The following is a 24,761-nucleotide window of genomic DNA, read 5'->3' as shown; positions in this document are numbered from 1 at the left end:
TGTTTTTGTTTCAGATTTCCAGTATCCACAGTATTTTGCTTTTATGTTAGTGTATACCATCAGGACTTTTTAACATCTCCATTTTGAGTTCTGCTCATTTCTTTTCCCCCAAGATCCAATTCCTTATCTATAATTATTTCTAAAAATTGTCCCATGTTCTCAATTACACCCAGTCTCACTTCCACCACCATTCATAGAAAATAATAAATATTTAATATTCACAGTACACTCTCCACAATTAGTCTGCTGCCATTATCCTTGAGTGATCCCATGGTCACTAACTTTCCCTATAACACTTGAAAGACCCATATTATTTCACTTTATATTACTTACTGGTCTTTCTCATATCCATAGCAACTCTTCTAATCTACCACTTTACTGCTCCTCAATCTTTTCATATTTCTTGGTTTTCCCAAAGTACTGTTAGTAATAATTTTATTCATATGTGTCCTTTTTAAGTTTGTTTAGTTTTAAACTCTAATTATCTATGTAACTTTTATTCTTTGGCGCAGCCACATTTGGCCTTATAGAAATGTATTTATTTTGCACTTTTATATTTGACAACTCTCCATTATCGATTCATCAGCCCATTTGTTAACTTTTCTGTCCAGTTATTTTGGGCTGGATCCTTTCTTATTGCTACCATTACTTGTATCAAAGAATTATAATATATTAGCTGTAAATATCAGAGATAAATGAAATTCAAAACGTTTCAGTGTTTAGCCATTCATACAGTATTTGTGTTCCAAACCTTCACAAAAAGAATTCCATGAAATGGTTAATATTAGGAATTATCACCACTCACTCACTAAATAATATACAGTCAAAAGTTTTATTTCAAATTTATTCTCAAAAAATACATTGTCCATAAGGTTCAATAGAAAATGTTGTGGCCTGAAAAACAAATATAAACTGAATGTATAACTTAAAAGTACAAATCATCAGAGCTGCAGTAATACACTATGCATTCTGCTTTGCTTTAACTGGAAGTAAACATTTTGACAGACAATGCAGACTCTTCTTTAAAAAATAAAAATCAACAATTTGAAGTCTTAGTTATTAAAAAGACCATTAAACCAAGATTATTCTTACAAACAGAAAGGTCATTTTCTGGACAGTACTTTTGTGTTTAAGTGGAAATGTTTTCAGAAATATGCACTGGGTGACTCAAAATCCAGCTGTTCACAGGGCAGTTTTTTTGTCTCAAAATGAGGTATTAAAAAAACAAATAACTGTACTAAAATTATTTTTTTTTTAAAAAAAGAGTAAAAATGGTTTTGGATGAGATAATTTACAGCACAAGAATTTCCTGTTGGCCTAGGTGAAGATCTCATAGTCTCTGGTAGTCAAAACCCCACATCAGCCTTGTGCAATTCTTTAAACCAACAAAGGACCGTCTAGTTTCCATGAAAACCATGACAAATAACATGCAGGGCATAATGCAGATCTCTTTACACTTCTTAAGAAATAATGTTGAGGCGAAGAACCAGACCTTTTATCAGTCTACTCTACATTTCTCCACATTGTGCAATCACCACAGGAAGTTTAGGCTTGTTGCTGGGTCCAGCAGGGACATTCTGCAGGCAGAAGATATATAAATAACTAGATAATAAACATGAAAGCTTTCCAACAGAACATGCTGCTTTATTTTCATAATCACAAACTTAATATACTAGTCAATCTTCCATATGGGGAGTCAAAAGGGCGGGTGAATCAATCAATTAGAGCAAGATTGATGGGGGCGGTGGTCAGGAAATAGATTCAACATGATGGGGGGTGATCATAGGGAATAGCCTGGTAACAAAGAAAATTATATTGTTCAGATGTGGGGTGGGGGATACAGGGGTGGTATAAGGATGATATGGGACAGGCTGGTCAGAGACAGGTATACTTTTGCAAGTGCTGACTTCCTGACTTCTCAAAGCCTTTCCATCACCTACAAGGCACAAGTCAGCAATGTGATGGAATACTTTTCACTTACCTGGATGGGTGCAGCATCAATAACACTCAAGAAGCTCTGCAGCATTCAATACAAAGTAGTCCTATTAAGTGTCGCTTTATCCATGAGCTTAAAACATTTACCCTCCCTGAACAGGATGTACTGCAGCAGCTTGTTACAGATTCAACAGCACCCAAACTCCCAAGCCCGCAGCCTCCATCACTCAAGGTGTATGCCAACACCTCCAAGTCACATTATCTAGATTTGGAAATATAATCACCATTTCCTTATTGTTGCTGGGTCAAACCTGGAACTCCCTACAAAACAGCAATGTGGGAGCACATATATCACAGACTTCAGTGGTTCAAGGCTGCAGCTCACTGACTTTTTTAGGGCAATTAGGATGAGCCATAAATGGAAACTTCAAGAATTAATATTTTTTTCTTTAAAAATTCTGGCTGGGGAGTGGTGGGTGGAGAATGAAAAAATAAATAAATTTAACTAACAGGGGGTCCATTATAGGCAGAGTCAGGAAAATTTATAATGGGGAATAGAGAAATGGCAAAGACACTAAATGATTATTTTGTGTCTGTCTTTACTGAGGAAGATACAAGAAATCTCCCAGAATTAGAGATCCAAGGGACTAGGGAGAATGAGGAATTGAAGGAAGCTAATATTAGTAAGAAGGTTGTATTGGAGAAATTAATGGGACTGAAGTTTGATAAGTTCCCAGGACCTGACATTCTACATCTTGGTGCATTGAAAGAGGTAGCTATAGAGATAGTGGATGCAAAGGTGATCATCTTTCAAAAGCCTATAGATTCTGGAACAGTTCCTGCAGATTGGAAGGTAGCAAATGTAACCCCACTATTTCAGAAGGGAGGGAGAGGGAAAACAGGGAACTGCAGACCTGTTAGCCTTACATCAGTAGTAGGGAAAATGCTGGAATCTATTATAAAGGATGTGATAAATGGACACTTAGATATTAATGATCTGATTGGGCATAGTCATCATGGATTTATGAATGGGAAATCATGTTTGAAGAACCTGTTGGAGTTTTTTGAGGATGTTACTAACAGAATTGATAAAGGGTAGTCAGTGGACATAGTATATCTGGATTTTCAGAAGGCTTTCGATAAAGTTCCCCACAGGAGGTTGGTTAGCAAAATTAAAGCACATGGGATAGGAGGTAATATACTGGATTAGATTAAGGGTTGGCTAACAGGCAGAAAACAGAGAGTAGGAATAAACGGGTCATTCTCACATTGTCAGGCTGTGACTAGTGGGGTACTGCAAGGGCCAGTACTTGGGCCCCAGCTGTTCACAATATATAGATCAGTGATTTGGACGTGGGGACCAAATGTAATATTTCCAAGTTTGCAGATGACACAAAACTAGGGTGGAATGTGTGTTATGAGGAGGATGCAAAGTGGATTCAAGGTAATTTGGACAGACTTAGTGAGTGGGCAAGAACATGGCAGATGGAATATAATGTGGAAAAATGTGAGGTTATCCATTTTGGTAGGAAGAACAGATGTGCAGAGTATTTCTTAAATGGTAAGAGATTAGAAAGTGTCGATGTACAAAAGGACCTGGGTGTCCTTATTAATAAGTCACTGAAAGCTAACGTGCAGGTGTAGCAAGCAATTAAGGTAGCTAATGGTGTGTTAGCCTTTATCTCAAGAGAAGAGGTGTCAGCTGTGGCTCAGTTCATAGCACCCTCGCCTTTGAATCAGAGGGTTGTGGGTTCATGTCCCACTCCCGGAAACCAAGAACTGTGATTGTACTTGAAAGAGTTGCAATCTGTGACTGTTGATAACTCGAAAGAGTATTATCTCAAGAGAATTTGAATACAGGAGTAGCGAAGTCCTGCTTCAAGACCACATCTGGAGTAGTGTGTGCAGTTTTGGTCCCCTTACTTTAGGAAGGATATCACTGCCATAGAGAGAGTGCAACAAAGGTTGACCAGACTTGTTCTCAAGATGGTGGGACTGTCCTATGAAGAAAGATTGGGGAAACTGGGCCTGTATTCTCCAGAGTTTCAAAGAATGAGGACCAGGGTCACAATTTTAAAATAAGGGGGAGGCCACTTAGAACCTAGATGAGGAGATTTTTTTTTACTCAGAGGGTTGTGAATCTTTGGAATTCTCTACTCCAGAGGGCTGTGAAAACTCAGTCATCGAGTATGTTTAAAGCAGAGATCGACAGACTTCTCAATATTAATGACATAAAGGGATATGGGGATAGTGTGGGAAAAAGGCACTGAAGTGGATGATCAGCCATGATCATATTGAATGGCAGAGCAGGCTCAATGGCCTGAATGCCTCATTCCTGGTCTTATGTTCCTAAACTATTGCCATTGTTTTAATCATAGGAAAATACTAACTAAAAATGGATCAATAATTCACTAGCATCCCACGCAGCAGCATCGTCACAAGGGCTATTTTCATAAACTAATACTGCTCCTATGTATTCTTTAAGAATTGCACATTTTTCATCACCATTTTTACTCTTGTTCTCTTTAATTGTAAAGAATATTAATTTACTTTTCTGAAGGTATCATGGGATGGGGAAAAGGAAGAAGTAGATGGGGTGTCTGTAGATTGCTATGTGCACCCAGCCTCTCAGGTGTCAGTCTTCAGCCAATTCGATTCACTCCACGTGATATCAAGAAATGGCTGAAAGCACTGACAATATTCTGGCAATAGCACTGAAAACACATGCTCCAGAACTTGCCGCTCCCCTAGCCAAGCTGTTCCAGTACAGCTACAACACTGGCATCTATCTGGCAATGTAGAAAATTGTCCAGATGTGTCCTGCACACAAAAAGCAGGACAAATCCAACCTGGCCAATTACTGCCCCATCAGTCTACTCTAGATCATCAGTAAAGTGATGGAAGGGGTCATCAACTGTGCTATCATGCGACACTTGCTTAGCAATAACCTGCTCACTGCTGCTCAGTTTGAGTTCCGCCAGGGCCACTCAGCTCCTGAACTCATTACAGCCTTGGTTCAAACATGGACAAAAGAGCTGAAATCTAGAGGTGAGAGTGACTGCCCTTGGCATCAAGGCAGCATTTGACCAAGTGTGTCATCAAGGAGCCCTAGCAAAACTGGAGTCAATGGGAATCATGGGGAAAACTCTCCGCTGGTTGGAGTCATACCTAGCACAAAGGAAGATGGTTGTGGTTGTTGGTTGTCAATCATCTCAGTTCCAGGACATCACTGCAGGAGTTCCTCAGTATAGTGTTCTAGGCCCAACCATCTTCAGCTGCTTCGTCAATGACCTTCCTTCCATCATAAGGTCAGAACTGGGGATGTTCGCTGATGATTAGGCAGCACCCTCCAAACCCACAACCGCTACCATCTAGAAGGACAAGGGCAGCAGGCACATGGGGCAGAATTTGAGTCGACGAGTGGGGGCTGGGCCCGCTCGCTGACATGTAAGAGGATGGGCGATGACGTTGGGCATGCATCCCAATGTCATCACGATATTTCATTCGGTAGGCACGTGCCGAGTCGGCTGCGCGCCTGCCGAAATGTCAACGGCCAATAAAGGCCATTAAGAAATCAATTAAAGCAGTTAAGAATGCTGCTCATCCAACGGGCCGGATGAGGTTCCATGAAGTGTTTATAAATTGAATAAAAATATTTTAAAAAATTTATTGACATGTCCCAGCTCATGTGACACTGTCACATGAGGGGACGTCTTAAAATTTTTTCTTTCCTTTATTCAGCTTTTTAAAACTTAAACTAATCTCCCTGAGGCGCAGAGGTGCCTCAGGGAGATTTCTGAGCTCTTTTGCACACATGCGCAAAAGAGCGCAGGCCCCAACTCAGGGAATGCCCTCCCCCCCACCCGCACAGGGAGTGCTCAGCGCTTCCAGGCGTGTGTCACACTGGGCAGGCCTTAATTGGCCCGCCCACGTTAAACGGTGGCGCGGACTCGATCGGAGGCACCGATCGGGTTTGAGCCTGCCCCCGCACAACCCCCCCCCTCAACGGGGGGAAAATTCTCTCCATAGAAACACCACCACCTGGAAGTTCCCCTCCAAGCCACTCACCATCCTGACTTGGAAATATATCACCGTTCCTTCACTGTCACTGGGTCAAAATCCTGGAACTCCCTCCCTAACAGCACTGTGGGTGTACCTACACCACATGGACTGCAGCAGTTCCAGAAGGCAGCTCACCCCCACCTTCTCAAGGGGAACTAGGGATGGGCAATAAATGCTGGCCCAACCAGCGACACCCATGAATGAATAAAAAACACTATGAATTGTATATTGAAGATGATGTAATCTGAGTTGCTGCCTGAAGTATATTGTGTTCTTTAAAGAGGGCGGTGAAAGCAAAAGTATGTCAATGTGTTAAATACAGAGGGAATGCTGGCAGCTGGTATGAGTCAACCGGTCTTTGGAAATTGATTAGAAATAGCCAAGTTCCAGGTACTGAGTGTGTATGTGCAATTCACAGAATCCTATTTTTTTGGCACGATGGTTTATTTGTATCTTTGCTATAGCAAGCAGTACATCTTCAAAAACCCATTCCAGGAACGGTAATGGTGACCCAGCTTATTGATAATAACATAAGTGTCATCCTACAAAAGTTGGATGGCAAGTTAAATGGGCCACACTTGCACTCCGCCAGTAGGTTACTTGGTTTTCTGTCAATGTCCTCTAGTCTCTGATGACTATCTTGTGTAAATTTACAGCCTTGTGTAAGGTGCAATAACGACAGGTGCAGGTTACTCTTTGGGGAGGGAGAAGGGCAAAACAGAAAAGTAGGCTGGTACCCTCCTGGGTAGTGCCACACGTCTCCTTGCAATTGGTTGCTTGGGGCATTCCATGGTCACGTAGATGCCCTCTGGACAAACGTAAAGATAGGAGGATAATTAAGAATATGAACATAGGGGAGATTTTTTTTTTTAAAAAGCTGTACAAAGCAGCTTCTTTAAGAGGTTGAATGATGTCTGGTTAAGAGGTAGATTGTAAAAAATCGATTACGACATATACAATGGAATACTTTCACTCCAACACTGCTAGATCCACAAAACTGTAATTTCCAGAATACAGTTGGTTAAGATTCATAAAAATAGGAAATGCTTAACAGATCTGACAGCATCTGTAGAGAGAGATGAGTTAACTTTCAGGTCAATGATCTATCATCAGAACTTGCTTCCAATTTCCAGCATCTGTAGTGTTTTGTTTTGATTAAGGTTAAAGTTGGGTGTAATATTACAAACATATGAATTAGGAGCAGGAGTAGGCCATTCAGCCCCTTGAGCCTGCTCCGTCATTCAATAACATCACGGCTGATCGGGTTGTGACCTCAGCTCCACTTTCCTGTCTACCCCCTGTAACTTATGACTTCCTTGTCAATCAAGAATCTATCTAACTCAGCCTTAAAAATATTCAATGACCCTGCCTCCACCACTGTCTGGGGAAGAGTTCCACAGAACCACGACCCTCAAAGAAAAAATTTCTCCTCATCTCCGTCTTAAATGAGAGACCCGTTATTTTAAACTGTGTCCCCTAGTTCTATTCTCTCCCATAAAGGGGAAACATCCTTTCAGTATCCACCCTGTCAAATCCCCTCAGGATGTTAAATGTTTCAATAAGATAGCCTCTCATTCTTCTAAACTCCAATGGATATAGGCCCAACCTGCCCAATCTTTCCTCATAGGATAACCCCTTCATCCCAGGACTCTGTTGAGTAAACCTTCTCTGGACGGCTAATGCAATTATGTTGTTTCTTAAATGAGACGACCAAAACTGTACACAGTACTCTAGATGTGGTCTCACCAGTAACCTAAACAACTGTAGCAAAACATCTCTAATTTTATATTCCATTCCCCTCGCAATAAAAGTCAACATTCCATTTGCCTTTCTAATCACTTGCTGTACTTGCATGCTAACTTCTTATGATTCATGTACCAGGGCACCAAGATCCCCTTGTACCAGGTTCTGCAATTTCTCTCCATTTAAATAATATGCTGCTTTTTTATTCCTCCTGCCAAAATGGACAAGTTCACATTTTCCCACTCATTTAACCTCTCTATATCCCTTTGCAGGCCCCTTATGTCCTCTTCACAAAACTTTCCTACATATCTTTGTATCATCAGCAATTTTAGCAGTCAAACATTCAATCCCGTCATCCAAGTCATTAAGCTAGATTGTAAATAGCTGTGCTAATATTAGGTTAACACTCAAATGGATTTTAGCTCAATCACTTGGCAGCAGTCAGTAAGGCATCTGTGGGTTTTGGCAGAGCTCTATTCTCTCAAGACTTTACCCACCTGAGGGGAGTGGATAATGCAGTGACAAGAATCACTAGTGCAATTACAGATAGTTTTTTGGGAGGAGTCTATATAGTCCATATTTCATGTTCCAATTATTGAGCTGCATCTTACTTATTGGAGGCAGAATTTTCTTTTTCTTTAGTCTTCCATGGGATGTGGGCATCGCTGGCTCCCTAACTGCCCTTGAGCGGCTTGCTGGGCCATTTCAGAGGACAGTTAAGAGCCAACCACATTGCTGTAAGGATGGCAGATTTCCTTCCCTAAAGGACATTAACAACCCAGATGGGTTTTTATAACAATTGATGATAGTTTCATGGTCACCATTACTGAAACTAGCTTTATATTCCAGATTTTTCCAGGCTGCAGTAGTGGGATTTGAATTCATTTCCTAGGGCATTAGCCTGGGTCTCTTACTAGTTCAGTGACATTACCACTGTGCCACCATCTCCCCCAAAGGCTCTTGTAACCAAACTGCCCTCTGCTCTAGTCCTCATTGAAAAAATCCATGTAATTTTTTTTTGGTGAAATACATATGCACATTAGACACAAACAAAAATATTTGGCAGCAGACAGCTCCTCAACACTGTTTGGATAGCAAATATTTGCTATAATATTTGCTTCTCAGTGTTTGCTTTTCAGCTATAAATATTACCAAAATAGATCACTGCTTACCTCAATTTTCCTCATTACAAGCAGTCCATCAATTATTTTACCTGGAGAAAATAAGATGTTAAAAGGTTATTATTGGCTCCTTCTAAGGGCTAAATAAATAAATAAAATGGGGCTTTACAAGGGAGATGCAATGAAATGTATCAGTAACAGACCAAGAGGTTGCACATCAGTTTTTCCACATTATGAATTCTTGTTCTGATCTATGCTGACAGGAAAAGTGCAGACTGGGGAACATTTCTGTGCAGTAACCATTCTATGATTCTGAGCTCCTATCTACAGGAGGACAGGAAACAGGCAGAAGCTACTCCACCCATAGCATTTAAGCACTCCCTAGTGGCCAGCTGCAGAAAAGCACTGGCATAGGTCATATCAAATGTTAAAACACACCAGTGAGAGTAGAAACGCTAAAGATATTTTTCTTTAATATTGACACCCTAATACTTTTCCACAGAAACTTCTGGAAACACAATCTATTTCATAAATGAGAAACATCAAATCCACAAAAAACAGACACAGCTGTTCTGCCCTCTCAACATTATTAAGTCTGCAGTTTTGGAAGGCGAATTCCTAAATTATTAGCATGTAATCTGAAGGACGCTACAGTCATCTATACCCTTAAAACTAAAGCTTTTGAAAAATAAATTCTGGTGGCATTAGGGATGTTACATTTGACCTTAACTTCTCCAGGTTAGGGAGGGGTAAAATGGTCACGATTCCTACACCTGATCACTATCCTGTCAGCCCCAGTGTAAGTGTTAGGGTTTGGATGATGACAGAATCAGGATTATGATGTTGTACATTTCATTTTATGTCACTCACTTGCAAGGGAGCAAATAGCCACTTTGGTGAGGTACTTGGCATTAACAAAACAGGTTTGTCACCTATCAGTTACAGAATCACAGAATCAGAATCACACAGTGCAGAAGAGGCCCTTCGGCCCATCGAGTCTGCACCGACATGTAAGACCTGACCTACCCGCCTAATCCCATTTACCAGCACTTGGCCCATAGCCTTGTATGTTACACTTGGGACTATCTGGTGCTCCCATAATCTACCACAGACTGATTAACTTTAACTACCAAGGAGCAAACGGAGACAGAGTTTAGTTACCTGCTTTTATTTGTAAAATCTGGATGAGAAACCTAGAAATTTGTCTTTTTTTTGTTTTTTATGAAAGGGTTATTTTTCTATTGACTCTAAACCATAGGCACAAATCCAATGAACAACAATTGCATCACCTGAAATCTTTTGGAGACACTTCTGTTTCCTTACCAAAAACAACATGCTTCCCATCGAGCCAATCACATTTAGAGCATGTAATAAAGAACTGACAACCATTTGTATTTGGGCCGCTGTTTGCCTGTTAGAGGTACAGAAAAAAAATTGGTTAGTATAGCACTTAAAAGCAAAGTTTCAATACAGCTTTGGAGTTTCCATCCATCAGGTTCAAGTTCCACACCAGGGTTTGAGCACAAAAATCCAGACTAACATTCCAGTGCAGCACTGAGGGAGTGCCGTACTGTTAGAGGTACAGTCCTTCGGACGTTAAACCAAAGCCCCAACTGCCTGCTCAGGTGGATGAAAAGATCCTATAACACTAATTTGCAGAAGAAGATAGGAGTTACCCCCATGTCCTGGTCAATATTTATATCTGAATCAACAGATTATCTGGCTATTATCACATTGCTTTTTGTGGGAGCTTGCTGTGTGCAAATTAGCAGCTGTGTTTCCTACATTACAACAGTGACTATACTTCAAAAGTACTTCATGGACTGTAAAGTGCTTTGAGACATCTGGCAACTGTGAAAAGTGCTATAGAATTGCAATTTCATTTTTCATTGGAGTGAATAACATAGGAATGTTACATAATAACTTGAGGCTCCCTTACCATGGATAAGAGACCAGGAGCATTGTGCTTTAGTTTGAAGTTTTCATCTGCAAATGGTCCTCTATAAATGCTACAAACACCAGTTCCATCTCCCTGTGAACAATATGTTAGCTGCATTATTATATAAAGGAAAATATTAGCAAACAAAAAAAGAGGAAATTTGCATTTTTGTAAAAAAATGTGAGTCATATCCTACAGTTTCTACCAGCGTAGAAAGTTAAGCATGTGGATAATACAAAAATATACAAGCATTTAGAAAATTATGCCTGAAACAAACACATTGGACTGTCACGTACCTGTATAGTGCTCACTTCCATAAGATAGTTGAAAAATGCTTAATTATAAAGGAGGTAAAGTATAGGGTGCATCTATGACCTGTATCAAATTCCACCTCTTCTGGTTTGTACAAGTATCTCAAAGAGAACATCTGCCCCCATAGAATGGTTACGATTAACCAAAGTGCAAAGGTTGATGCCGATGCATTTCGGAGGTACCTAGCCAATACTAACCTTACAATTACACTGTTGCATTTCTGAGACATAGGCAATTTCACCTTTGCTGCTACATAATACTCACTTCCGTGTTTTCCATCTGGTACTGGTAGGCTATGCCTTACCGGTGTTCTCCTCCCCTCCCATTGCCATAACCCTGAGGGCCTAGCATTTCCAGCCTGCGTACTTGGATGACTTATACAGTGACACATTAATGTGGCAACACATATTATTTGATGTTTTGGGAGGTGGGGTGTGGTGGGAGGAGGAAAGATGATTTGCTTTCAACTCTCTTCACACAATAGAAACTAGGCAGAAGCACAGTTTAAAAATTATAGTAGCGGACTTACTATATTGTTTTTCACGTGCACCGTATACTGTCCAGTGTTATTGCAGGCAACCATACATCCACTTGAATCAGATGAGAATCTCTTAAATTCAGGCAATTAGGAGTCCTATGATGTACATAGGATCTGATGCGATATTAACAGCAGACTGGGTGGAGAATCCATCCTGTACTCAGTAAAACCAAACTGTAGAACAGAAGGAGAGGTCCAGTCCAAAATATAGACCAAGCCTCTTTTGCACCTCTTGGGATGATGGAGGGGGAGGGGAGGGGAGGGGAGGGTGCAATAGTTAAAATCCATCTGATTATGTCTGTCCAGCTCTCCCTATTATTGGGAGTTTTGAAATCTCGCTGGTTCTGCGACATGCGTTTTCAGCCCCCGCAGCCAAACTCGAGAACCCTGATGGAAGATGAGAGTTCCATCCCATCCCCCACAACCTCCCCGCCCCCCCCCAACGCCACTCAATTCCGCTCCAACCGCCATAGAATGTGGCCTACATTTGAATCTCAGGCAAATCTCTTCTTTATCCAGTACATTCCACCCATTGCTAGGTTAAAGCAGGCCTGGGTCCATGCGGCAGTGGTTCCTATGATGAAGGCAAAATACTGCGGATGCTGGAAATCTGAAACAAAAAGCAAAAAATGCTGGAAAAACTCAGCAGGTCTGACAGCGTCTGTGGAGAGAAAGACAGAGTTTACGTTTCGAGTCCAAGCTCTGTCAGACCTGCTGAGTTTTTCCAGCATTTTTTTGTTTTTGTGGCAGTGGTTCCTGTTGGGACAGGGAGCCTTGGCAACTGTTCTAGGCTTATACTTGGGGGTTTCATCACATGTTCTCTCGTCTCTGACACACCCACCTAGTCAAACAGCTTTTTTCCCAACGCCTGTATTGTCACTGTTACAAAACGACTGACAATACTCACATTTACAAAGTCTCCGCCTTGAATCATAAAGTCCTTGATTACCCTGAAAAAAAATAATGTTCTACTGCAGTAAACCAATGGAGCCAAGGAACAACCACGTCACAGAAATTGACACTGCTATTAATTAATTGAAACACTGGCCAGAATATATTTGAATATACGCAAACACAATAACATTTAAATGAAAAAAATGGCAAAATGTTGGAAATCAAACAAGAAGTTGGAAACACTCAGCCGGCTGGTCAGCAACTGTACAAAGAACAGATGAGTTAGCAATTCAGGTATAAACCTTCATCAGAACTGGAAAAATTTACAGATGAACAGCATTGAAAACTAAACAGAACAAAATGAGCAAAAGACAGGAAACAAAATAGATAAATACAAGAAAGGAAACAGATGTCTTCCCTAAATTCCTTTGCCTCTTCCGCCTTCCTTACTTTTTTTTAAGGCCCTCTTTAAAATCCACCACTTTGGACTGGGATCAATTTAGTTTTTAATTACGTCTCTGAAGGGCCTTGGACTGGTCTTTGCAACATTACAAGGAGCTATGAAAGTGCAAGTTGTTGCTGCAGAGGAATTACCAGCGAAAGTACTTAAGCTAGGTTAAAATGGCTATTGCAAAATTAACATGGGATGTTAGGAAAGAACATTATAAAGAGCAACTAAAATACATTTCAGACAGACAATGTCAGAATAGCCAAGACCACTGGGACTGGCTGAAGGGGGTCTACAAATGGAAACAGAAGGGCCTGGAACAGAATCTAGCATTTCACCACTATTTTTCATTTCAGACCTATCTAAGGGTCATAGATGTCTACAGCACAGAAGGAGGCTATTTGGCCCATCGTGTCCACACCGGTCAGCAAAGATCTGACTACACTAATCCCATTTTCCAGTGCTTGGCCCATAGCCCTGGAGGCTATGGCAATGCAAGTGAATATCCAAATACTTTTTAAATGTTATGAGAGTTTCTGACTCAACCACCCTTTCAGGCAGTGAATTCCAGACTCCCACCACCCTCTGGGTGAAAACATTTCTCAACTCCCCTCCTAGCCTTCTACCTCATCTTAAATCTATGCCCCCTGGTTATTGACCCCTCTACTAATGGAAACCTTAACCTCACTGTCTCAGCTGTTCACACATGCATTTTCCTCCCACCTTCAGTCAGTTAGCCTCTTCTGTTTTCCTCTTAAGCACCTTACAAGTCATTCTATTTCCTTTCTGGTATATTTTTCTCCCTCCCTCTTCCCCATCTTCAGTTTCTTTTTAAATAATGTTCATTTACAATGTTGTTCCAATTCGGAAAGATGAAGGGTTACACCTGAAACAATGGCCTGGATTATGCGGTGATAATGACGATGAAATAAACATTTCCTTAGGTAAGGAGACCAAAACTGCCCAAAATACTCCAGGTGCAGTCTCACCAAGGCTCTATATAATTGCAGTAAGACATCTTTACTCCTATACTCAAATTATCTTGTAATAAAGGCCAACATATATCATTTGCTTTCGAATTGCTTGCTGTGTCTGCATGTTAGCTTTCAGTGATTCATGAACAAGGGCACCCAAGTCCCTCTGTAGTTCAACACTTCCCAGCCTCTCACCATTTAGGAAATACACTGTATACCTGTTTTTCCTACCGAAGTGGATAACCCCACAATGCTCCACATTGTATTCCATCTGCAAAATTTTTGCCCACTTGCTTAGCCTCCCCAAAGCATCTTTGCATCCTCCTCACAACTCGCCTAGTATTATCTCATCTGCAAATTTGGAAATGTTACATTTAATCCCCACATCCAAATTATTGATATACATTGTGAATAGCTGGGGCCCAAGCACAGATACTTGTGTACCCCACTAGTCACAGCCTGCCAACCTGAAAATTACCCATTTATTCCTACTCTGTTTTCTGTCCATTAACCAGTATATTACCCCCAATCCCATGGGCTCTAATTTTGTTTACTAACCTCCTGTGTGGGACCTTATCAAAAGCTTTCTGAAAATCTAAATATAGTACATCTACCAGTTCCCCTTTATTTATTTTACTGATTACATTATCAAAAAAACTCCAACAGGTTTGTTAAACATGATTTCCCTTTTGTGAATCCATGCTGACTCTGCCCAATCCTACCATTATTTTCTAAGTGTCCTGTTATTGCATCCTTTGGTACGTTGATGTTGTTTCCGTCAACAGAAATCAACTAAATTGATCAGAACTTCCACCCTAACACTGTCAGTCTCATTGTAAAAAACCCTTGACAAAGGTACACTTTGTTGAATGAGGTATAATTGGGTTTTTAACAGCACACTAGGTTCATAATTACTTCTAAATATCGTGACTAGCCTTGAGAAGCTAATTTTATACCGCAGAATGTCGAATTTCTCCATAATGATAAAATCTCCATATATTTTTTAGAAAATAAAAGTTTGTGTACCTTTATTTTAGCTTTGACCTTCATTCAATCTTAATCATTTATTTTGCTAGCTGAAAATTTAAATTAAAAGTGAAGAGTGATCAGTGTTTTTAAACTTCCTGTTTTTGATCTTTGCGAGAATACTTCCATGTGATTAGCTGTCATCCTGCTTGCTGACACATGCTGCTGCACATCATGAGATCCCCTTGACTTGGTGCCAGATTTAAATTACTGTTGGAAAGAGGAAAACCATGGCACAGAGATTGCTAGAACCTTGGTGGGCAGCTATCTTCGAGGTCTGTGGCAAGTGCCCTTGCTTCACTACCGACTTCAAAATCCAAGCCATGAACTTGGTTATTGCCTCCGTGGATGCCCAATTACCATTTGCAGAGTTTTCTGGTTTTGATACACAATAATAGTTCCACAGATCTAAATTTTAAAACAAAAATCCAATCAGCACTCTCTTCACATACAGTATAAATTGTTGTTTTCCCCTTGTATTCCTGGAATTCTTGCAAAGTGTCCTGATGAGTGCAAGACAAGTCGCTTCGACATGTCTCTTTTTCCAGCCAAACAAAAATCCTCTGAATTAAATATATAGAACTATTCCAAAACAGACAAATGTAAAATGTTTTCAATTATAAACTAAGGAAAGAATCAGTAATTTCTGCCTAACCAAAGTGAGACAAAGAGCAAAATTATCTTTTCTTCCCTCCTTGCATTGAGTGTGCCAATTCTAGCGCTGAACATTTCAAATATAGAAATGTTAAAGAGTGATTGGAACATTTTATTGCTTAAATTACTTTTGCATGTTAAAAACGCCAGAAAAGTGCACAAATAGTCTTCTGTTTTGTTAGAATGATAAAACAGAAAACATTGGGCACTGATAAGTTCAATGTTAACTTTGAGAAACAGAAATACACCAAAGTACAGATCCTACATATTTACTGGTGTCAACCAATCACTTAGAGCAATATCTATCTTAATCATGTAAAATTTTAGCTACTGAGTTTTCATTAATAATTAATATAAGCCAGCCAGATAAAAGCTATCTACTAAGAATGATGAGTGGGAGCAAACCAGTTGCACTCAGCATTGAATTATTGTAAAGCAGAATCATAATGAAGATACAGATGATAAAATATAATTAGCTGCACTTTTGTCCATTATAGGATATTTAACTTCTGCTTAAATGCATCCAAACTATTCACCTCAATTACTTCCTGTGGTGAGTTCCATTCTCACCAGTCTCTGGGCAAAGAGGTTTCTCCTCAATTTCCTATTTCTTGGTGACTTACCTTATAGTGATAGCCTCTAGGTTTACTCTTCCCCACAAGAGGAAACCCTCTCTGTGGTCTACTTTATCAAACCTTTCATCATTTTTGAAGACCTTCTACTAGGTCATCTCTCAGTTTTCCTTTCTCAAGAGGAAAGAAACAAAACCCATCCTGTTCATCTTCCCATTAGTGAAAGGGTTGAGAACAAGAGTACACAGATTTAAGGCAATTGACAAAAGGAGCAATGACGACATGAGGAAAAACTTTTTCGTGCAGCAAATTATTAGGATCTGGAATGCGCTGCCCTAGAGCGCTGGAAGCAGGGTAAATCAAGGCATTCAAGGGAGAATTGGATTGTTATCTGAAAAGAAGAAAGTGCTGGGTTACAGAGAAAAGCCAGGGGAGTTGCAGGTAAGTTGTCCCCACAGAGCCGGTGCATGACTGGCCAAAGGCCTACTTCTGTGATGTAAAAATTCTGTGATAAATACAACCTCGCAGTCCTGGTATCATCTTTGTTGCACCCTCTCCATTAGCTCTGTATACTTTTCATAATATAGCAACCAGAAATGTACACAGTACTCCAAATGTGCTCTAACTAAGGCTCAATTCAAGATGATAAGGAGCCCGATTCCTGTGTCAAAGGTTCTTTGTTAAATCTGAGCCTACTATATTTACCAGTGTTTAGGTAAATGAAGTCACAGCCAGGTTGAAAAGGGACCCTAGGTCTTATAGAGTGGTGACTGATGCTGATGTTTAATACTATAACTATATCAAAACCCAACAAGAGTCTTAAATTTGAAGGCATACCTGTGGAATGTACTTCCTTTATAACCTATAGGGACGCCATCCTTCCTGTTGAAAAAAAAATCATCTTCAGTCTGCAGAGTTAATAGATTAATTCAAGGTAAAATGATACAAACCACGAGTCCTGAAGACGTTTGTGGGTCTTTGCTAATTTAAAATTAATTCTAAAACAACTGCGATCCAAAATCATTAGTGACTGACCCAAGGTCACATATCAAACAACTGCATTTATCCAGGTGAGATGCAGTCAGCAAAATGATTTGAAGGACAGTTGTTAGTCACTGGTACAAAATCTACTATATAACTGTTATAACAATGGGAAATAAGAGGACAATAAACCAGAGTGTATACCAGAAGGCAATGCACGAGCACCTCCCATGCATGGAGGATAATCATTTCCCACCTGCCATTTACCACATGGCAATTTCATATTCATTCTTCAATCAACTGCAGGAGTAGAATATACAACACACTTTCCGGATTACAGCTGGTAAATCTCATTTACTGTATTTGGAGTGCACAGAATTTAAGTATTATGGTGACAGGGCAGGCAGATTAGAATTAAAAAGGTGGCTTTCATTGCTAACAAAACAGAGTAGTCTTGATGGGCCAAATGGCATACTTCTGTTCTTATCTAACTGAGCCAGTTTTAAATAGAAACTCCAGCTTTCATTTCCACTCTGGAAAGTTTGGTGATCCCTGGCAGACTGACATGATAGTTGGCTTCAGCACCCCAGCACTTGGAAGAGAAGGCCAAGAAATAAATCAACCAAAGTTGCTGCATTTTCTTGCTGTTCAGTAACTATTTCCTGAAAAGTAGATGTGACTAATGGGCAATTAGTGGCAGGAGCTGAATTTCAATGGCCCTCACAGTAGAAAACTGGAACAACAACGCTCACTCATGAAGAATGGGTGCTGCAATAATAAGGGGCAGGCATCAGAAAAGAGCATCGCCAGGAAAGAAAGGGAGAAAACGTGAATAAGAACCAGCATGTTTAACCTTCAGTCGACTGAGAGAGCCATGACCTAACCCTTTAGATTTAAACCACTGCTCATCACTGACCTAGAGGAATAATAACCACATAAATGGGTGGCTGAAAAGAGAACATGAACAATTTATTTTGTGTGTGCTGGTAACACTGGGTGCCTCTTTTGTCAACTCGTTTTCAGAACACTGGTAATAACATCAAATCAAGACCTGAGCATCTAATAAAAACTAATACTGACCTGAATTCTCCAGTACAGAACTGCCTAAAAAAGGAAATAAATAGAATCAGCAATAATGATCAGAAACAATATTACTGAGGTGATAGAAATAAATGTTGTAAATTAACAGCAGCACGATACCTGATGTTCTCTGCTACTCTGGGCACTACATCAGCGAAAAGTTCAATCTTCATTCGTCCCACCTCCTGTGAGAGATAAATGGGTTCATCTGTACAATTTGGTTTGTGTTTATTGCATAAATTCAATCAATTTTTTAAAGTTTGAGCAGGTTAACAAACCAAAATGTAGAATCTTCAAATGTTAAAGGTTGTAGCACATCTGTCACTAAACCAAATAGGTGCAGGATATTGTCCCAAGATTGTTGACATGAACAACGTTTGACATGCTGAAGACTGAACATCCTACAGCATAAAGTCACCACAGCCTTAGCACCCCACGATTCAAAAGTCATATCATTCCTAATCACACCTAATGCCTTACTACTGCCACAGCTCCATGTACTGTCTAGTGAAGTCTAAATTTCATGTACAACTCTTAACAACTGAACCACAGTGCACTGCCAGCATTCTCTCCTTCCCACCCCTCCCAAACACTGCAGCTCGGTGCTGCTCACTGGGTTTTTCACGGGCTGTCCAAGTAGATTCCCAACACCGAGATGAGGCAATTGCGTTGAACAATGTACTCTACTTTCAGCAGCTGGGGGTAATAAGGGGCAGGCATCAGAAAAGAGCATCACCAGAAAAGAAAGAGAGAAAATGTGAATAAGAACCAGCATGTTTAACCTTCAGTCGACTGAGAGAGCCATGACCTAGCTAGCCCTTTAGATTTAAACCACTGCTCATCACTGATCTAGATGAAGACCTCCCAGGTCTTCCATCAACAGGCAAGGCACTAGGTTATATCAACTGGCACAGACACAATGGGCCAAATGGCCTTCTCCTCTGCTGTAACGATTCTGTGAACCTGAACAACCTGAGCTCCTATCTGGCTGGTAATACACTCCTCTTTTTAAAAAGGATTTCTTTGTAAATTCAGATTGAAGTGAGGTGCGAGTTCACCCTTTTCTCCAGGCCCTCAAATGTGTTCAGTTAGCTCCAGCTCCTCTTGTCCCCTTTGGCTCGCACAACCCAGGTCTTCCTTGACAGTCAAATTCCTGATCTCTTTTGACACAGTTTGTCATTGTTCTGCACGTCTCTACTGTGCCTGAAATTGCAGCTCCCAACTAAACAGTGTCAGGGAGGCAAAGCCCTGGATCTTTTGCCACTGTCAGTAACATAAGATCTTAAGACATAGGAGCAGAAATTAGGCCATTCGGCCCATGAAGTCTGCTCCGCCATTCAATCATGGCTGATAAGTTTCTCAATCCCATTCTCCCGCCTTCTCCCCGTAACCTTTGATCCCCATACCAATCAAGAACCTATCTATCTCGGTCTTAAATACACTCAATGACCTGGCCTCCACAGCCTTCTGTGGCAATGAATTCCATAGATTCACCACTCTCTGGCTAAAGAAGTTTCTCCTCATCTCTGTTCTAAAAGGTCTTCCCTTTACTCTGAGGCTGTGCCCTCGGGTCCTAGTCTCTCCTACTAATGGAAACATCTTCCCCACGTCCACTCTATCCAGGCCTTCCAGTATTCTGTAAGTTTCAATCAGATCCCCCCTCATCCTTCTAAACTCCATCGAGTATAGACCCAGAGTCCTCAAACATTCCTCATATGTTAAGCCTTTCATTCCTGGGATCGTTCTCGTGAACCTCCTCTGGACCCTCTCCAGGGCCAGAACATCCTTCCTGAGATACGGGGCCCAAAATTGCTCACAATATTCTAAATGTGGTCTGACCAGAGCCTTATAAAGCCTCAGCAGCACATCCCTGCTTTTATATTCTAGTCCTCTCGAAATAAATGCTAACATTGCATTTGCCTTCCTAACTACCGACTCAACCTGCAAGTTAACCTTAAGAGAATCCTGGACTAGGACTCCCAAGTCCCTTTGCACTCCAGTTTTCTGAATTCTCCCCCAATTTAGAAAATAGTCTATGCCTCTATTCTTCCTACCAAAGTGCATGACCTCACACTTCCCCACGTTGTATTCCATCTGCCACTTCTTTGCCTATTCTCCTAACCTGTCCAAATCCTTCTGCAGCCTCCTCACCTCCTCAATACTACCTGTCCCTCCACCTATCTTTGTATCATCTGCAAACTTAGCCAGGATGCCCTCAGTTCCTTCATCTAGATCATTAATGGATAACGTGAAAAGTTGTGGTCCCAACACTGGCCCCTGAGGAACTCTACTAGTCACCGGCCGCCATCCTGAGAAGGACTCCCTTATCCCCACTCTCTGCCTCCTGCCAGACAGCCAATCTTCTATCCATGCTAGTACCTTGCCTCTAATACCATGGGCTCTTATCTTACTGAGCAGCCTCCTATGCGGCACCTTGTCAAAGGCCTTCTGGAAGTCCAAGTAGATAACATCCATTGGCTCTCCTTTGTCTAACCTACTCGTTACCTCCTCAAAGAATGCTAACAGATTTGTCAGGCATGACCTCCCCTTGATGAAACCATGCTGACTTTGCCCTATTTTACCATGCACTTCCAAGTATCCTGAAATCTCATCCTTAATAATGGGCTCTAAAATCTTACCAACAACCGAGGTCAGGCTAATCAGCCTGTAATTTCCTGTCTTTTGCCTCACTCCCTTCTGAAACAGGGGGGTTACATTAGTGATTTTCCAGTCCTCTGGGACCCTCCCTGACTCCAGTGATTCCTGAAAGATCACCACTAACGCCTCCACTATCTCTTCAGCAATCTCCTTCAGAACTCTGGGGTGTAATCCATCTGGTCCAGGTGATTTATCCACCTTCAGACCTTTCAGTTTTCCTAGCACCTTCTCCTTGGTAATGGCCACCATACTCACCTTTTCCCCCCCACTCTCTTGAACTTTGGGGATGTTACTCGTGTCTTCCACCGTGAAGACTGACGCAAAGTACCTATTCAGTTCCTCCGCCATTTCTTTGTTCCCCACTACTACTTCTCCAGCGTCATTTACCAGCGGCCCAATGTCCACTTTTGCCCCTCTCTTACCCGTTATATATCTAAAAAAACTCTTGTAATCTTCTTTTATATTACTGGCTAGTTTACCCTCATATTTAATCTTCTGCCTCCTTATTTCTTTTTTAGTTGTCCTCTGTTGGTCTTTGTAGGCTTCCCAATCCCCTGATTTCCCACTGCTCTTCGCCGCATTGTATGCTTTCTCTTTAGCTTTTATGCTGTCCCTGACTTCCCTTGTCAATCATGGTTGCCTCGTCCTCCCTTTAGTATGCTTCTTCTTCTTCCTAGGGATGAATTTTTGCTGTGTCTCCCAAATTACTCCCAGAAACTCCTGCCATTGCTGTTCCACTGTCTTTCCTGCTAGGCTCATTTCCCAGTCAATTCTGGCCAGCTCCTCCCTCATGCCTCTGTAGTTACCTTTATTCAACTGTAATACTGTTACATCTGATTCCAGCTTTTTCCTCTCAAATTGCAGGGTAAATTCTATCATATTATGGTCACTTCCTCCTAAGGGTTCCTTCAACTTAAGCTCCCTTATCAAATCTGCCTCATTACACATCACTAAATCTAGAATTGCCTGTTCCCTAGTGGGCTCCACCACAAGCTGCTCCAAAAAGCCATCTCGTAGACATTCCACAAATTCCTTTTCTTGGGATCCACTACCAACCTGATTTTCCTAATCTACCTGCATATTGAAATCCCCCATGATCACTGTAACCTTGCCTTTCTTACACACCTTTTCTATCTCCTGGTGTATCTTGTGCCCCACATCCTGACTACTGTTCGGAGGCCTGTACATAACTCCCATTATGGTTTTTTTACCTTTACGGTTCCTCAACTCTACCCACACAGATTCTACGTCATCTGACCCTACATCATTTCTTGCTATCGATTTAATTTCATTTCTTACTAACAAAGCAACCCCACCCCCTCTGCCAACCTGCCTATCTTTTCAATAGGATGTATATCCTTGGATATTTAGCTCCCAGTCCTGATCCCCTTGCAGCCATGTCTCTGTGATGCCCACCACATCATACCTGCCAATTTCAATCTGCACCACAAGCTCATTTACCTTATTTTGTATACTGCGTGCATTCAGATACAACACCTTCAGTCCTGTATTTCCCGTCCCCTTTCTCATTGTCGTCCCTTTATCTGATGTGCTTGAAGTTAGATTCTTAGCCCTTTCCAAACACTCTGTCCTATTTTGTGTTCCGGACACTTTAATAGCCTCTCCTGTGCTCTCCTTTCTTTTCAGTTTTTTCATAATTTTTCATGAAGTTGAATTCACCCCCCCACACGCTAACCTGCTGCTTTGTTTCCCATTAGTCATAGTTCTTGGAGTTTTACCCTTCCCTTCCCCCCCACTTTCTAGTTTAACATATTCAGATGACTAACGAGATTTGCTCTTTGAATCATCATCCTGACCTCTTCCTTAGGTTAATTACCCATAACCTTACAGTGCGTATATCATAAACAAGAACTGACTGAGTTAGACAGATTTTTGAACTAATCGGGAGTCAAAGATGATGGAAACAGGCTGGAAAGCAGAGTTGAGATCAAGATCAGATCAAGCAAGATCTTAGTGAATTGCAAAGCAAATGGGTGGGGGATATCTATTCCTCTTCCAATTTCTTATGTTCTTATTCAACCCAGTTCTCACTTGAATTACCGACCTGACGTCTACCATATGCACCCTTTTTTCTGCTTCATCTTACTCTTTATCTCTTTTGTCACCCAGGGGGCTCTGGATTTGTTTGCCCCACCTTTCTCCCTCGTGGGAATATGCCTCAACTGTAACCGAATCATCTCTTTAAAAGAATCCAACTATTCCACTGGAACTTTGCCTGCTAACTTATCTGGGCCAGATCCACTCCTAACCATTGATAATAGTAACTAGGGGACGGCCGTTTCCATCTGTATAGCTCCTTATCCTTTTGCATTGGATCATAAGGCCCAGAACCAGATTCAACAATGCCTCCTTCCTCCTTGGGCTGGAAACATACCGATTTAGAAAATGCACCTGAACAGCAGCTAATAACAGAGTCAGTGCCATGTGGTCAGGTTTAAGGTGAATGACATGAGGATAAACCTTAATGCAGCATGTGGCTGGGGTCTGGAATGCACAGCCTGAGAGGGTGGCGGAGGCAGATTCATTAGTGGCTTTCAAAAGGGAATTGGTTTAATTACCTGTAGTGAAAAAAATCTCTTGGGGCTACAGAGAAAGGCAGGTGAGTGGGACAAGCTGAGAGAGCCAGCATGGACACGAGAGGAGAATGGCCTTTTCTACTGAAACCACTCTGATTGGCTGAGAGGGAGACAGAGAGGCGGTGTCCAGTGCCGCGGCCAATCAGAGAGGCGGTGTCCAGTGCCGCAGCCAATCAATCAGAGTGGTGGTGTCCAGTGCCGCAGCCAATCAGAGAGGCGGTGTCCAGTGCCGCAGCCAATCAGAGAGGCGGTGTCCAGTGCCGCAGCCAATCAGAGAGGCGGTGTCCAGTGCCGCAGCCAATCAGAGCGGCGGTGTCCAGTGCCGCAGCCAATCAGAGAGGCGGTGTCCAGTGCCGCAGCCAATCAGAGAGGTGGTGTCCAGTGCCGCAGCCAATCAGGGGCCTGCGCTGTGAAAACTCGGATTCTTTCTTTATTCCATTTTAATAATCCCGAAACGCCAGCGCAATTTAACAAACTCTGAGTTTCTCACTAAATAAAACAGCGCGAACTTTCCAGAAGCGCCGCTACTCCCCAGGCCCCCCGGTTCCCCAGCCCCCAGGCCTCAGGCCCTCCAGCCGCTTACCTGGCCGCCGATGGTGATGTCGAAGAAGACGACGGGATTATTGGGGTTGGACGGGAGCCCTGCCATCTCGCGCATGTGACTGAGACACGCCGATAACCGCCCTTACCGCCACCTGAGGACCCAGCTTCCCGCCCTCTCCTGGGCTGATTGACAGGCGGATTCCCCGCCCCCTCCCGGCTTGATTGACAGGCGGATTCCCCGCCCCCTCCCGTGTTGATTGACAGGCGGATTCCCCGCCTATCCCGGGCTGATTGACAGTCGGATTCCCCGCCCCTTCCCGGGATGATTGACAGACGGATTCCCCGCCCCCTCCCGGGGTGATTGACAGGCAGATTCCCCGCCACCTCCCGGAGTGATTGACAGGCGGATTCCCCGCCCCCTCCCGGGGTGATTGGCAGGCGGTTCCCCGCTCCCTCCCGGGGTGATTGGCAGGCGGTTCCCCGCCCCCTCCCGGGGTGATTGACAGGCGGATTCCCCGCCCCCTCCCGGGGTGATTGGCAGGCGGTTCCCCGCCCCCTCCCGGGGTGATTGACAGGCGGATTCCCCGCCCCCTCCCGGGGTGATTGACAGGCGGATTCCCCGCCCCCTCCCGGGGTGATTGACAGGCGGATTTCCCGCCCCCTCCCGGGGTGATTGACAGGCGG

At 42.2% G+C, this 24,761-nt stretch overlaps 1 protein-coding gene across 1 annotated transcript; it reads right to left on the bottom strand.

Moving 5' to 3' along the window:
• Positions 1–1,188: 1,188 nt before the first annotated feature.
• Positions 1,189–24,267, bottom strand: ppih (peptidylprolyl isomerase H (cyclophilin H)). The gene is made up of 9 exons (XM_078557681.1): positions 24,118–24,267; positions 18,400–18,464; positions 18,280–18,303; positions 17,056–17,100; positions 12,558–12,600; positions 10,801–10,893; positions 10,185–10,272; positions 8,913–8,953; positions 1,189–1,577 (listed from the first exon to the last, which is right to left on the bottom strand). The coding sequence occupies exons 1-9, from the start codon at positions 24,190–24,192 to the stop codon at positions 1,509–1,511; spliced, it is 543 nt and encodes a 180-aa protein (XP_078413807.1). The 5' UTR covers positions 24,193–24,267; the 3' UTR covers positions 1,189–1,508.
• Between the last annotated feature and the right edge of the window lie 494 nt (positions 24,268–24,761).

This window comes from Cetorhinus maximus, chromosome 15 (genome assembly GCF_964194155.1).
Source record: "Cetorhinus maximus chromosome 15, sCetMax3.hap1.1, whole genome shotgun sequence".
Classification (NCBI taxonomy): domain Eukaryota; kingdom Metazoa; phylum Chordata; class Chondrichthyes; order Lamniformes; family Cetorhinidae; genus Cetorhinus; species Cetorhinus maximus.
The sequence above is the reverse complement of the archived record's forward strand: the minus strand, read 5'-3'. Positions and strand labels throughout refer to the sequence as shown.

What these genes read in the sequence shown, in the direction of transcription:
- ppih (XM_078557681.1), bottom strand. Translation starts at nt 24,192, where the DNA reads ATGCGCGAGATGGCAGGGCTCCCGTCCAACCCCAATAATCCCGTCGTC. An exon ending in AAAGGAAGTACATTCCACAG is followed by an intron (nt 12,601 to 17,055) that starts GTATGCCTTCAA and finishes ATTTTTTTTCAG; the next exon opens with GGTAATCAAGGACTTTATGA. An exon ending in AAGGCGGAGACTTTGTAAAT is followed by an intron (nt 10,894 to 12,557) that starts GTGAGTATTGTC and finishes TATTGTTCACAG; the next exon opens with GGAGATGGAACTGGTGTTTG.